Source organism: Megalopta genalis, chromosome 5 (assembly GCF_051020955.1).
Source record: "Megalopta genalis isolate 19385.01 chromosome 5, iyMegGena1_principal, whole genome shotgun sequence".
Taxonomy (NCBI): Eukaryota; Metazoa; Arthropoda; class Insecta; order Hymenoptera; family Halictidae; genus Megalopta; species Megalopta genalis.
Genome location: NC_135017.1, coordinates 11,412,230 through 11,428,343, shown reverse-complemented (window position 1 = coordinate 11,428,343; position 16,114 = coordinate 11,412,230). Strand labels below are relative to the sequence as shown.

Here is a 16,114-nt window from a genome sequence, read left to right as displayed (position 1 = left end):
CGTCGATCAGAGGAGAGAGAGAGAGAGTCTCTTCCGAGAAAATCGGCGTGATCCCAGCGCCGTGTAGAGCCAAACTTCGGCTGTTATTTCGCATTCGGAGCCCGAAATCATCTTCTCCCGGCATTCTCCGGCGGAATAAGAACGGAGCCGACCTTCGACGATGCGCGCCGAATCGAAGAACAACGGAGTCGGACGGTCTGTCTCGCGTGGATGCGTTGTCACTCGTCGCCGCGTTTACGTCAGTGTCCGAATTTCGTCAGCGTGATAAGCCTTTCGAGGGTCGCGTTTATCGTAATATATCGGTAATACAGTGTTATCGCGACGGTATAACTGATAGGGAAGTGATTTCTCTTGTTATCCGACTGCGTGGCCCGCTTCCCGTGGGAAAGGAACGCCGGAGAAGCTTCATTACGGTGTTAAATTAAATCTCGAGTTGGTGGAAATATATACAGGGTGTTGGAAAAATTATTCTACAAGCGGGAAATAGCGGGTTCCTGAGGCGATTTGAAGTGACTTTTTCCTCAGCGAAAATGCGATCCGCGGCTTCGTTTACGAGTTATTGACGAAAAACACTGACCAATGAGAGGCGAGCTCTGCTGGCGCAAGGCGGAGCACACGGGCGAGCGAACGAAGCCCAGTTCCGCTGATTGGCTCGGCCGTCTCGCGCCAGATGAGCTCGCCTCTCATTGGTCAGCGTTTTTCGTTAATATCTCGTAAACGAAGCCGCGGATCGCATTTTCGCTGAGGAAAAAGTTACTTCGAATGACCCGAGGAATCTCTCCTTTCCGGACTGCGAGACATTCTTGGGACACCCTGTGTATACCGGCTAATCGATATTCCAGCAATCTTTTTCTCCTTCAGACGGAATTACCCAGCGCATTAACCATTTAATTACTCTCCGTTACATCATTTCTGCTTCCTCTGCAATCTTCGCGGCAGAAATAGCCGTCCGGTTAGTTTCCACTTGCAACAACATTGTCATCGACTCGCACGATAGTGACCTTCGCGGCGGACGTGCATACAGAAGAAATTTTAATCGCGGTAAATATTATTAGCCGTGGTTAGGTTCAATGATGTTTGCACACGTTGCGTTCATCGCGCAACGTTCTCTCGAGGATAGGAAATATTAAGTATGGTTAGGATGTTTCGTAACGTTCGATCACGTTGCATCGATAATGCGTTTTCTTTGTTAAACAATGCGGGAGAAAATGTTGCATTTTCACGCGATGACAATCCGTGTCGCTACGATAGATTACGCTTATCAGTTGCGCTTCTTTTTCGCGAAGCAGTGAACCGAGAAATTACTAAAACGATAGTACAGGGTGTTCCGAAATTATTGTTCAAGCGAGAAGAGATGCCTGAGGTCATTTGAAGCAACTTTTTCCTCAGCGAAAATACAATCCGCGGCTTCGTTCAGGAGTTATCGACGAAAAACGGTGACCAATGAGAGAGCGAGGGCGGAGCGAGAACGAGCGAGGGCGTGGCGCCGTACGTTTTTCGTTAATAACTCGTGAACGAAGCCGCGGATCGCATTTTCGCTGAGGAAAAAGTTGCTTCAAATGATCTCAGGAACCCCTCATTTCCCGCTCGCGCAATAATTTTGGAACTCCCTGTAGGTGCTCCTTGTTATGTAAACACTGCACTCGGGTAGTTTCGTTTGGCTCCTAGGATGACATGCAGCCCGTCGAGATGCGACGTTTATTGTTACATAAAGCGCGCGCGAAGTTCTGCAGGTTGCCAAGAATAAACGGAGGCACGAGCTAGATCTCCATACTCGAATTTCAATTAATTTTCGACAGTTTCGCTGCTACAGCTTGACTACGCAACGAACTATTGCAACGAACATTATTTACACGGAACAACGATTTTCTGCTGCGGTTGCAACGAACGAGATTTAAATTAATATTTGATTCTTCTAAATCGAGAACAGTACAAGAATATTTTTAAATTCTTCCGAAGGTTTTACTGTTTTGCGTTTCGCTTAATCATTTTTTCTTTTAAATTATTCACTTAAAAAGTTACATTTCGATTTAATGTCTTCGATGATTTCGCTGCTGCACGATTTTCTCGCTCGCGAAAACTAAAGAATAGATTCTTAAAAAATTAGACAATTGAAACGTTTCGCTTCAATCACGAACTTTTTATAATTTGAGATTTTAGAACTTCCATCGCGCGGTTCAACGTTTTCACCGACTTCGATCGAACGTTTCCGCCAGTTTTGTTGCTGCAACATCTTTTTAACCCGTGTTCGAAACTTCGTAGAAATTTCGTAGAAAATCTCTGGACGCGGAAAGCTCTCAAGAATCGATTTTTAATGAAAGCACGTAATTAAAAAGTTGCGTTTCAATTAAAGTTCGCGCGAGTTTATGAAAACGTACGGTCGAAGCTGACCGACGAATTCGTTGAAAAAGATTGTTAATTAAAAAAAAAGAAAGTCGATGAACATAAAAGTTGAAGGCAACGCCGAGGCGGAGAGGAGTGTTTGGGGGGTGGGGGGCGGGGATATTCTATTTCCTCGAATTTTTTGCGCTCCAATCTAGAACTAATTTAAAATTCATCAGCGTCGGAAAATTGATTCGAAAATTATTCAGCGGAACAAAGGAATCGCGCGGTGCATTCGGAAGTGTCGTGTACCTCTCCGGTGACCGGAAACGATCTGAATGTATTTATAGGCCGGCTGGAGCGGTTTGCAAAAAGAGTTGGAGAGGATTCCACTCGGATTGCGTCAGTTCTCGACGGGTGGAAAGGTCAGGCTTCTCTCCTCCGGTTCTCCTTCGGCGCATAGAGAGACGCATTACGAGATGCATTTTGTAATCAGCCGGGTTTAGAGCGCGACGTCCAGGGAATTTCTTTCGCGAATCTCCCATCGCCGTTGATTTTCATTCAACCTTTGCAAATGCCGTCTTGCCAGCCGGCGGCGAGCCTCTGGAAATAAAACGACGATCAAGTACAAATCACCGGCGGCGGCGTGTTCGGCCTCGACAGCCGGCCAAAATTATTTTATCCCGTTACCTTCGCAACGATCGTCCCAACGATTCGAAAAAATTCACGAGTATTGCTTGAACACGCGCGAACAAGTCTGCAATGTTTCGTGAAAATCCGTCGCCTGGTTTACCGACGAAAAAATAGAATAATATTCGTACTCGACGACGCGACAGATTCGGTAAAAAATCTAGAGCGAATAAAAGCATCCGCAAAGTTCGCAATTTTGCAAATATTGGTTCACGAAAATTCTTCGTCGTAGCTTGTACTGTCCTGCAGTGTCTCAACCGGTGCAAAAAAATTTACAAACAAATTCACGGATGTTGATAAATGTTATATGTTTGCTTAGAATATGGTTCAAATTTTCTTTTATGATATTGCATTTAATTGGGCGAATATTTTCAATGAAAATCGTGTACAAAAAATTCATACAAAAATTGCATTAAAAAATTCTATTAAAAAATGGTCTATTTTACGCGAGGAGATCGTTCGAATCGCGAGTTTCGGCCAGTTTTCGAGGCCGAACGACACTGGCGTGCATCCGATGGATTCGTAAGCATGCAAATATTTACTGACCGGGAAAAAAATCGCGAAGGTCGCATAGACGCGTGTCGGATTATGCATGCACGATTTAACGATCGCGAGGCGATATCTCTCCCGGTGAATAATTCAATTCTTTCGAACGTTAGCTCCGGTGGCTGTTTCACAGAACCGCCGGGAGCAACGGCGCGCCGCCAGTCTCTGAAACGCCGCGACGGAATTCGAGATCATTCGTTCGGAGACAATGAACCGTGCACGTTTCTTCCTCCTCGCTTCATTCCCTCTCGGATTCCCGCTGCCGTTCAGACAACGGTGGCCTAGTGCAATTCTCGCGAGACAACGCGCTAACGCATCCGTTTTCCTCGCGGATCCTCGCGCTCGTTAATCCTCGACTGGATAAATTCATCAGATATTCCAGGAGAGCTACGAATAAAAATTCACTTGAGCTAATGTGCAGGCGATTCGTCGAATTGCTGCCGCGTTGTACGACTCGGAACACTTTCCTCGTCGCCGTTCTGATTTTTAACGCGGAGGGGGGCTAGATTATTTTGTTATTTTCTGGATTATTTTATGACGATATTGCAGTATATTATATTATAGTATATTATGGTATATTATAGTATATTGTAGTATATTTTATAGTATATTATATTATAGTATGTTATATTATGGTATATTATATTATAGTATATTATGGAATATTATAGTATATTATAGTACATTATAGTATATTATAGTATATTATGGAATATTATAGTACATTATATTATAGTATATTACATTACAGTATACTATATTATAGTATATTATCCTATAGTATATTATATTATAGTGTACTATATTATAATATATTATCTTATAGTATATTATATTATAATATATATTATTTTATAACGATGCTGAGATGTTTTTAAACTTCGTACAATTTTTATTATAATGTACAGTAACGGACAAGAGTTCAGAAAGAACTTCTTTTTTAAAGTTCTACTTTATCTTTTATTTTTCTTTGTTTTCTCTATTCGTCGTATGCACTAGGTAAAACATTATTGCAATATAAGTAACTAATAATAATAATAATAATCATCATCATCATCGCTGTAAATTCTTTTGTAGATACTTTTCATTCAATATAAGCCTTATATCTGTCAAAACATTAAATTTTACTTAAATGTTAACGACACGCGAGGTTTCTTAACTTTTGTTCGCAAGTGCACCCTCGAATGAAGGAATATGTTTAAAAATACGTCACGCACACACATGGTAGCAGTTTTCTGATAGCAGTAACTATAACAGAAAAATGTTCAGAAATTTATCGTGTAAACATTTTTCTAATATCGCTAACTACAACAGAAAAATTTGGGGATCGATAATTGTTTCGAAGACGTTCCTCCTTGTCCGTCGCTGGATCACAGCTTCGCCGTGTTCGAACGCGAAACAGTTCCCGCGAAGACAGGCAATTTCATCGAAAAAATCCGTCGATAAATTTCGGCGGCTTTTGAGCTTACGTCCCACTTTATCGCGTCGTTTAACTTCGAAGATGAAGAGTCGCGACGCCAACAAGTACGCCGGTCTAGCCTAATTAGTTTCATTCGGTTAAGTTGGTACTTGCCCCAGTTCGTCTAATGGGCAACAGCGAAATTGATCCCCCATTGTCCTACTCTAATGTCGCTGCTCCCTCGCGGAGCCAACTATAGCACCGCTATACTGTAAATAAAACGTCGAACTCCCTTGATTAAATCAATCGGCGCTCATCGAGTCGCGTAGCTCCGCAATCAGGGCCGGCTTCTCGGCTTCGAAGTTCGCCGGAACGTTCGAATTCGAGGATCGTGGCACTCGGGACCTGCTTGGACGATTTCGATTTCAAGCTTTCCGCATGCTGGAAGCGCACCGTTTACTATGAAACGGTCGCGGAATTATGTCAAAATAACGTTCCGTTCTCGTTTCACGGTTTTCGTCTCGCTCTTCGTAAAATTGCAGAAAGAAATTCACGCTTTGCTTATTCGACGCGCCGTCATTTCTGAGATTCTCGATTCTAATTTCTAATAATACCATCAGCTGTCGCGAAAGCTGTGCTCCAGTTGTGCTCCAGGTGCGCGCGAAGCTTCCAGCCAATCGGTTGAGTGGATCTCGAGATCTTGAGATCCGCCTGGACACTTCTGAATGGTACACTCGACGATTATCCGGTTAGTAACTTCGCGATCATGGTACTTAGGATCCCGATTCACTTCAAACTTCGTGAATCTACTCGCCGGCGTATCCGTTTCGATGACACGATGTCGCAATTAAGTCGGAGTGATTTTTCCCCTCGATTTTACAGTCTCTTTCGCAACAACAGAACGATAAATTCTCCTCGAAAACGCCATCATTTTTTAAATTTTCCACTTTATATTTCTACATTGTTATTTCTATCGTCGTCGCAAAAGGTGTGCCGTGCAGGTGCGCAGGTCAGTGGAGCCGGTAACCAGTTACAATGTCTCTCTAATTGACGCTCAGATTGTCCACGAAAATGGACAATTTGGGAAGATGAGATACGATTATTCGAGTCTTCCGGTTTGTTCTTATAGTTACAAATTATCAACAACTATAAAAAGACGAGCTACAAGGCTCGAATAATCGTATCTCCACTTCCCAAATTGTCCATTTTAGTGCACAATTTGGGCGACAATTAGGGAGACATTACTGCACTGTGCCCTCGGTTTATCCTCAGAAATAATTATCTCCATATTTATCGAATTTTTCTTATTAAATCTCCGCGTTCCAGCATGAGCAAAGTACAAAAATCCAAAGATTTAATACGCCTCGATCCATAAACATCGAGTTAATCATAAAAAGTCAGGCCACAGTAACCGGGTCCTCTGCCCTCCGCTCACCGAATCCACGAAACCGTGAAATCCAGCTGGTTTCAGCGCCGGCCAGTTTGCCGTGCGATTTATCGGGGAATTGAAAGGAGCAGCGTCGCGTCGTTAGGCCGAAACGTCGCCGAAATTGTCTCGTTTCCGGCGGTGCCGGACGCGCGGGCGTTATTCAGTCGGTCCGCGCTGGACGACGGCAATTTCAGCGACGGACCGGACTTGTATTCGAATGATTGCGGACGGTGTCTCGCTTTGACCGCGTCGCGCCGCGCCGCGACGCTCCGCCCGGTGTCCCGACGCCCACGCGTCTCCCCGACGCGTGCATCGCAGCCTGGAGGCCAGTCCCTTTGAAATTCAATCGTCCTAATGGGAGGCGGCGGCCGCGTAAACAAAAATCTACGCGCGATTGATTCGCCGTCGGCGTCGCGTAACAAAAGGGATTAAAGTGTGGTGGGTGTTTCAGTCGAGCCGAGTGCGCTCTGTCGAGACTGTTGCGCTGTTCCGCGCTTTCGCGCCGTAAAGTTTCGCAACCGTGTCGTCCGAAGTGCCTGGACGATACCGTCTGACGGCCCAGTGACGTTCCGCGAACGGCGCGACGAGGACATCGGCGACCGTTGCAGCTCGTCGCGGTGTGCAGTGTCCTGCCAGGATCGTCGACCAGCGACAGCAGCTTCGTTGATCCGATGATGATTTAGCTGGGCGGCAGCACGCGCGAGGCCAAGGTGGTCTTTGGTCACGATCCGGCTGGCCTTGGGAGCCTCTTCCATTATCAGGGGCTCATCCGGAGCAAACTTCTCCCCCTTGTTCCACGAAGTTCGATGGGCCAGCCAATTTATCCTTCCTCCTACGCGAACACCTGGATTACCCGAAGCTTCTATTCTCACGTCGCTTCGGGGGGAGTCTCTGAGCACTTGAATTGAGACAAGGGATCTGGACCAGGGATCTAGACTCGCTACGGACACGCTTCGCTGAGACGAAGGGGCTGTCCAAAGTGTTGGAGCTTTTGTCAGGTCCTGGAAGACGAATGGCCAATGAACAGGATTCCAAAGTGTCCAAAGTATCAGGATCCTAGGTTTAGATAGAGGATCAGTGATCTAGTCGGCTGGACGAAGTCTGTTTCCTATGTGACAGTGTCAAGGATCTGGTAGATCCCATGAAAACTTCGATCAAGGGAACATCTAGGAGAAGTGGTCCAAAATTGTGAATCCTCTGCTAGGTCCTAGAAGACGAATAGCGATCAACCAGGACTCGGAAGTCCCAAATTACCAGAGTCCTAGGTCTAGATAGAGGATCCACTCTGCTCGACGAAGTCTATTTGGTAGCAAAGTGTCAAGAAGCCTGTGCACCCTATGAAGCCTTCGATCTAAGGGACTCCTGGGTGTAGTGGATAGTGTCCTCGATCAGAAATCTGGTGAAAAATGAAGGAGCAAGGGAAGGTCCGAGGGAAATGTGCAGTAAAGTGAGGTGGAACAGGCCAGTCTAATGATGTCTGGCTCCAGCGGAGGGCTGATGGAGTTCACGGAGTCGTCCGGCGGGTTGAAGAGATGCTGCGCCGGCATGAGCTCGCCGTCGTTGGGCGCCGGGGGTGGCATCGGGACCTCGGGGGGGCTGCCTCGGACACTGTCCGCTTCCGCTCTCCGGCTGCGTTCGTCCAGGAAGCCTCTCTTCTGGGAACAGAACTTCGAGTCGCCGCCGAAGAGAGACTTGTAAGTGGATGATGATTCTAGGGGGAGCCGCGGTCTGTCGAATCGAGGTCGACGATCAGTCGCCAGCCAGTTTAGTAATTGTCGAGGATGCTACAGACCTCCGAGGGCGCGGTGAATTGGGTCTAACGAGGGTTTGTTTGCTGACCAATGAACGCCAGATTTTTGGCGGTCTTAGGCATCCCCGTGACCACTCGAAGTCGCTGCAAACCCAATTTACCAGTTTTCACGTGTTGTCCGTGTTTGGAACGACGAAACTCCGCAACAGAAAATCGTAGGGGGATCTGTCTATGCTTGTTTTAAAGCGCGAAGTCTGGGCTTTCAGTATCTCTAGAGGATTTTTTTCGGAAAAATTTGCTCAGCGAAATGCAGGCAGAAAAGCAAAAATAGTCAATTTTGATGATTTCTGGGGTTTAAACTTTTTTGTGCAGTTCAGAAAATTTTTTTCTCCACTAGTACCACAGTAGGTGTCAAGAGTAAAGTTGCAGCTTTCCAACGAGACCAAAAGAACTGATTTATGATTTTTTTGCTCTGATTTATCGCAGTTTGAGTGAATAATGTGCAGCCGCCAACAAAATAATGACTAATATGTCATGCCTGGGAACATGTCGATATTTGAACTGCTGTAACTCCATGCTAAAAAATCGCAGAGAGATATACCTGTACTCATTTTAAAGCATGAAATTTGCTCTTTTAGGATCCCTATACTGTTTTTTTCAACAAAAAATTTTGCAGTGAAATACAGACAGAAAAGGAAAGCTAGTCAATTTTTCTGATAGCTCAGGTTCAAACTTTTCAGCGAAGTTAAAAAATTTTTTTCTCTATTGAAACTACCACCTGGTTCAAGAATGGAGTTTCAGCTTTCCAACGTGTCCATAAAAATTGGTCTGCAATTTTTTCTTGCCGATTTATCGCAGTTTGAATGAAAAGACTGCCGCCGGCATAGGAATAGCGATCATCAAGTTTTGCGTCAAAAAGTGTCGATATTTGAACTGCTGTAACACAGCGTAGTAGAAACGTACGAAATTCTATCTAGACTCGTTTTAAAGGCTGAATTCTGCACTTTCAGTATCCCTGGGTTGTTTCGTCGAAAAAATTCTGCAGCGCAACACAGACAAAGGAAACCAAAAATTGCCAGTTTTCATACTTTCTCAAAGTCACATATTTCTGACGACTAGAAAAATTTTTCTGTGAATTGAAACTACATTGTTGGTCAAGAATGGAGTTTCCGCTTTCCAAAGAGTCTAAAAAATCTCTTCTACGATATTTTTGCTTCGCTTTATCGCAATTTGAATGAAAATTGTACCGCCAGCGTTAAAATAGCGATCAAGAATTCTTTCAAGAAATATCATTATTAAAACACCTGCAACTCCGTGTAAAAAAATCGCAGGAATACCTGCTAGAGATAATTTTGAAGCTTGAATCCTCCACTTTCGAGCTGTGTAGATTAATTTCCTCGAAATAATTTCTCCTCTAGAAATGATAACAGTACAAGCATGCATAATTCGCCGAAAATCGTTAATTTATTACACGATAACTTTTTGCAGCCACTGTACACTAGGCTCTCCAATCGATACCGATTCCCACGAATCGGCTTTTCATTTTCAGTAGCCAGTCACATATTGCGTTGTCTTTTTCTTGATTTTAATCGCGACCGATAAAAGCGATAGGCGGTTTCTGGGAACGGATTCGAGTGAGATTCAGATAACTCCTGACCGATGAGGTGTCGAGTGTTGACCACTGGCTGTGAACGATCGTGGCTGATAAAGCCTTGATAGACTTCGATGATAATCGGTAATCGTTCGATTAATTAATTGCCGATCATGCCCGGCTGTTTGTCGAAATATTTATAAATACACCGCTCAGAATAATTAAAGCATAGAACAATTTTCGATAAAAATCGGTCAACTTTGACCGACGATAACTCCGCGAGAAATCATCGCACGAAGATGACTATTTGTTTAAATTAAAGCTCGAAACTTCTATTTTCAGATAACATTTGCCCATTTTAAGTTTTACGTACCGTCATCGCGGTAATCATTTAAATGCGAGACCATGTTGAACATTGTTGTCATATTGAAAATATCCAAGTTTGACGAAATGCACGGACTTTCTAAAATTTTTGGCGGGGATGCCGTTTACAGCAAAATAAAGCTTTATATTTCCCCTTTATTTTAAATGAAACGAAACATGGCTGCGATTTTTTTTCACAAAGTTACAATACTTGTAACTTAACCCTTGTCAAACTTGGCAATTTTCGACATGACAGACACGGTCTTACCTTTAAAGGGTTACAGTGATGAGGGTGCATTAAATTCAAAATCCAGTAATATGGTCTCAAAGTAGAGATTTCAAGCTTTAATTTAAGGAAAACCTCATCATTCTACAATAACTTTTCACAGAGTTATGGTCCGTCAAAGTTGACCAATTTATAGCCAAAATCGTTCCACGCTATAATTTCTCGAGCGATGTGTTACGACGATCAGAAATCGCGCTCGATTTTGTGGAGTCGATGCAGTTTTTGTGCAACAGCGTAATTTATAGAACCAGGCGGGAGTTGTTTCGCAACGAGGAGGTACAATAATTGGCGGCCGTTCAAGGGACCCATTCATGGATCGCAGTGACATTTATTAGCCCCGTGTTTATCGGTTTGATGCATCTGCATAATGAATCGACCGGCTCGGTGAAAATAAGTTCGCGTTTTGGAGTGGAGCCAGAAACTCATTTACAGTTTTCCAGGGACGCTGTTTACGAGCACCGGCCCGAGAGTTTTCACTTGTTGAGAAACAAACACAATTAAAACCATTGCATTCCGGAAACGGCGCGTTCGCTCGTCGAAGACAACCGCACGCGTCGTTTGGCAAACAATAAAATTTGATTTCGGGCGTCGGGCGTTGCGCGCGCGCGCGCGGCGACACTGTTTGTCAACGTCACCGTTCAAAATTCCGGGAAAAAGAACAGCCTTCTGCGGATAATAAATGGTGTTTGTCCAGGAAAAAGAGGATGGTCGATACGGGTACATCGTGGGAGGGAAAAAAAATTTGATACCCAATCCCGGCTGAATAGATAGGAAATTGCAGTCAATTTGCTGATTACGCTTTCGTTAGGCGGGGATTCAGTCGGCGCTTAATTTTTGTTTTTCGGTGACGTGTCGCTGCGGCCTTGAAATGCAATTTCCGACCGGATCGAATATATTCAACAGGAAAATTAATGCTTCGTGTACCAGGCCGAATAAAAAATTATAATCACGATAGAGTCGAATAATATAGAACGTTGACGGAGTTTTTAATACGCTGCACGAACTATTTAATAACTCCGCGAAAAATCATCGTAGAATGACGAATCTTCTCTTAAATTGAAGCTTGAAATCTCTACTTTAATATACTGTTTCTCGATTTTGAATTAGGTTCGCTCTCGCTACTGTAACCCTTTAAATGCGAGGCCATGTTTGTCGTATCGAAAATATACCAAGTTTGGCAATTGGTTACTTTAAAGTGTTGTAACTTTGCTAAAAAAAATCGTAGCTTCGTTTCTTTTTTTTTAAATTGAAAAGGAAGAATCGAACTTTATTTTTCTGTGAACAGCACCCCCGAGAAAAATTTTACAACGTTCGTGCATTTCGTCGAATTTGGCAATTTTCAATATGACAAACATGGGCTCATATTTAAATGATTAGAGCGATGATGGTGCGTAAAACTTAAAATCGGGAGATGTTACCTTAAAGTAGAAGTTTCAAGCTTTAATTTAAATAAATAGTCATCTTCGTACGATGATTTTTCACGGAGTTATCGTTGATCAAAGTTGACCGATTTTTATCAAAAATTGTTCTATGCTTTAATTATTCTGAACAATATATTTTTAATTGCTTTAATTGCTCGTTTCGCCTCTGTTCATTTATTGTTAGGTCTGCGAGAGGATTTCTCAATCTTAAGTCAACCTCCAGATTTTTCAAAATTAACTATACATGTCGGTTTCCTAATGTCAGGTCTGCCAATGAGATTCTCGATTTTCCAGACTTCGCAATTCTCGCTCCAATGTTAGGTCTGCGTTAGGTGAACAAAATTTTTCTCCGAATCGACTTCGCGACGACAGTCAAGAACGAATTCCCAGCTTTTCAACGAGTCCAAAAAAATTGCCCCACGATTTTTCCTCGCTGATTTATCGCAGCTCGAATGAAAAAAGTGTGGCCTCGGCAGTCGACCAGCGATCATCGAGTTGTGGTGTCAAAAAGCATTGATGTTCGAAGTGCCGTAGCACCGTGGAAAAAAATCGCAGGCAGGTCTACCCACGCTCGTTTTAAAGGGCGATGTCTGTACTTTCGGTAATTCTAGCTCGATTTTTCCCCAAAAAATATTGCTGCGAACGACGGGCAAAACAATCGCCAATATCTCCGAATAGTTTTCTCCAATAAAATATTGCAGAGAAAAGCAGACAAAAAGAAACAAAAATCGTCAAATCCTCCGCATTGTTTGCTCCGAAAAAAAATGTTACAGCGAAAGACTGCCGAAAAGGAAGAAATTATATATTTGTTCCCTATGACATTAAGCACGAAGCCCTTGAATGACGTGTTCGAACAACTTATCCCATTTCTCGCCTTGTTCGCGTGTATTGGAATTCCGCGGCCAATAAATCGGTCCATACGAAACAGGAACTGGACCACATTGAAATTCCCGTCACAAGCATCCCGGTTTTTGCCGTTCGAAATTCGCCAGGTGAATATGAAATTCCGTTCCGCGCGACGATGACGTCGCTCGTGCGTCAATCATATTCAGGCTTTTCTCGAATTTGTAATGGTAGACTTCCGCTGGCGTCACCGACAGCCGTTCGTTCATTTCCGTTCCACCTTCTTTTCTTTTTTTCTTTTTGCTCAGCCGCAGCCTCTGTCCCAGCGACAAAGAGGTCGCGGTTTTAATGAGAATTGGCCTTGAGAAGATCTCGAGATCCCGGCGTTCTCGGAGATTTATTTCTATTATTCGTTCCTCTCCGCCTGGACATCTCTGTGGCCGCGACGCGAACGACGAGAGACATTCGTCGTTTGAAGTTTCACGGTTTTCGATGAAATATTTTCGCGAGACCGGAGAGTCCCGCGGGACTCGTTAATGCCCGAATTAATCGAACAGCCCGGAATTTCGTTCTTCGCTTTTTCGGGGCGAGAACGCGTTCCGCGTTCGATTCGTTTTCGCCGTCGAACGAATCGGAATTCTACGTCGGCGGTTTTAATGGAACGAACGGACACAGCGCGGCGTGTCTCTGCTTTCGGCGAAAGCAATCGCGCGCGGGTCGATCCGTCGGATCGATTTTCCCGGCAATTTTTGCCATGCGATTCCTCTAATTCGCTGCACGGAATTAGTTGGCGAATTTCCTGAATTCGGGGCACGCCGTGCCGACGGTAATGTAAAACGACGTTTTCGTTTCGACGTACAGCGCGAAATTATTTCCGATACGCTGGGCAAATGTCAAACAGTCCCGAATGAAATGGGATAAATGTCCATCAGCGTCCGGAGCTCGGTTTTATAAAAAGTAACGGCACGGTTAATGGTACGCTGATCTTTCGGAATTATTTTTTTTAAATGAAATCGATAAACATGCGAATCCAAAATTTTGTGGTTTCGTTCGTCGATGTTTGATGAACGTATAAAAAAAATAGCGATGCATAAATCGCAATAGTTCGGAGAATATTAATTAGTGTCTCAAATTGTTAATAGATGAACAGAGCTATATTTAAGAATTTTTTTAAACAAAAGCGATAAACACACGAATCTAAAACTTTGTGGTTTCGTTCATCGATGTTTGATGAACCTGTAAAAAAATTAGCAATGCATAAATCTCAGTATTTCGAAAAGTATTAATTAGTGTTTCAAATTGTTAATAGATGAACAGAGCTACTTCTAGGAATTTTTTTAAACAAAAGTGATAAACATACGAATCTAAAATTTTATGGTTCCGTTCATCGATGTTTGATGAACGTGTAAAAAAATTAGCGATGCATAAATCGCAATAGTTCGGAGAATATTAATTAGTGTCTCAAATTGTTAACAAAAAGACAGAGCTACGTCTAAGAATTTTTTCAAACAAAACCTATAAACATACGAATCTAAAATTTTGCAGTTTCATTCATCGATGTTTGATGCACCTGTAAAAAAATTAGCAATGCATAAATCGCACTAGTTCGAAGAATATTAATTAGGTGCTGCTGATTATTGATTCGCGGAACGAATTGGACGACCTGGTCGTCTTCGGTCATTGCATTGTAGGTGATTTTCGGGTGCGGTGCGGTCGATCGTTAACGTTAATTAACGAGGCTATGTTAATTAATCCATGGCTATCGGTGACATCGCCAGGATAATGTGTCGCCGATTAGCGACGCTCAGATGGCCCGTGAGCGGCCATTTGACCCGTGACCTCGCGAGAATTTCGCCGGAGCCGCGCGGAGTCGTTTATTGCACGCTCGGGGTGCTTGTGATCCGATTAGAGGGAAATCCGTGAGCAATCTTTTCATGTTACTGCATCGATGGCGGGACCATAAATTGCCGGGACGCGGATAGTGCAGGCGTGTTGACTTTTCCGGACGCTGTCTCCATCTTGCAGGAGACCGGGGCACCAGGTTTTCCCGAGCATTTCCGTCAGCGTTCTCTCGAAGAGCAAATTCATTTGGCCGACGAGTTTCTCTAATTGCATTTTGTTAATTAGAACGACGAAGACCGGCCGTGATTTATTTTGTTAATTACGGGCCACGTGAACGTTGACTGTTGCGCGGAAATACCTTCGGCCGGTTCAACATATTTTCGAACGTATTAAACTGCGCGCGAACTGTGTTCTCGCGAAAGTATACGATTTGTTATCGCACGTTTCGCGGATAATTTTCCGCGAAAACGAGTACTAAGTTATCGAACGAGTTCGCCAATTTGCGCTGCATCTCCGGCCGAAACTCCGGATTCCGCGGTAGATTGAATTATTGATAAATACCGTCGAGAATTTAACGAAGCATAACGCTGGAATTTCCATATGAAAACCACCCCTTGCCCCCTCCCCCTCAGCAATTCCTTCCCATAAATTTCCCGGCTCGTCGAAGGTATTATTCGGATCTCCCGGGGAACGAGTATTATTTTCTGCATAAACGGTTCTGTTAGTTCGCTGAAAATTCGAGTGGAACACGCTCGAGGAGCTGCTTAAGCTCCGGCACGATGAGATAGAACCGAGATACGAGGCTAATTGATCCGGCCGGATTAGAAATGTTTCTGTTTCTGGTCCAAGTCGACCGAAATTAGACCCATTACCGTTCTATTTTTAGACCAGTTAAGGACTGGCGTATGTATAGGAGACCAGCAGCAGCCACCCAGATGTCAATGCGAATGCCAATGTTATTTGTGCCCCACCTGTGTCCGCTGAGAACCACTGCCCCGTTTGACAACCACTGCTTTCTCCCGCAGAGCCGCTGTGTTTCGTAGCGAACACCGATTGTTTCGGCAGACCCTGTGTTTTCTGTGTACCTTTGTCCACTGTGCTTTCCGACGAACGCTGCGTTGAGAACCGCTGCTCTTTTTTGATGACTACTCTTGTATTTTATTTCATTTTTCTAACAATCTCTGACCTTAAAATCCACTGTCTTCTTTCTCAACTGGTACGCTTTGTGAATTATTTTTTCAGAATCACTGCGTTTGAGAAGCACTGCCTTTTTGACATGATCATTCTTGTATTTTATTTCATTCTTCTAACGACCTCTGGCCTACTCAAAATCCACTGTCTTCTTTCTCAACTGGCACGCTTCGAGAATTATTTTTTGAGAACCACTGCGTTTAAGAAGCACTGTCTTTTTTTATTACCATTCTTGTATCTTACTTAATGTTTTTAACGACCTTTGGACCTTCTCAAAATCCAGTGTCTTTTTTCTCAACTGGTACGCTTCGTGAATTATTTGTTGAGAACCACTGCCTTTGAGAAGCACTGTCCCTCCACGCTCTACTCTCAAACGTTCAAAAAACAATGCGACATGAATTTTATAAATCGTAAATCCCTGTACGTTTGATATAAACCATG

The 16,114-nt window shown here is 43.7% G+C and overlaps 1 protein-coding gene across 15 annotated transcripts in view; it reads left to right on the top strand.

Annotated features, from left to right (window-relative positions):
* dnc (phosphodiesterase dunce) overlaps positions 1-16,114 on the top strand; it is a 540,449-nt gene that overhangs the window by 466,354 nt on the left and 57,981 nt on the right. Inside the window, exon 2 of one of the 15 annotated variants that reach the window (XM_076521365.1) lies at positions 6,838-8,080. The exons of the other annotated variants lie outside the window; for them this stretch is intronic. Within the exon in view, the coding sequence (XP_076377480.1) occupies positions 7,857-8,080 (224 nt within the window). The 5' untranslated portion in view covers positions 6,838-7,856. The remainder of the gene's footprint in view (positions 1-6,837; positions 8,081-16,114) is intronic. 15 annotated transcript variants of the gene reach the window in all.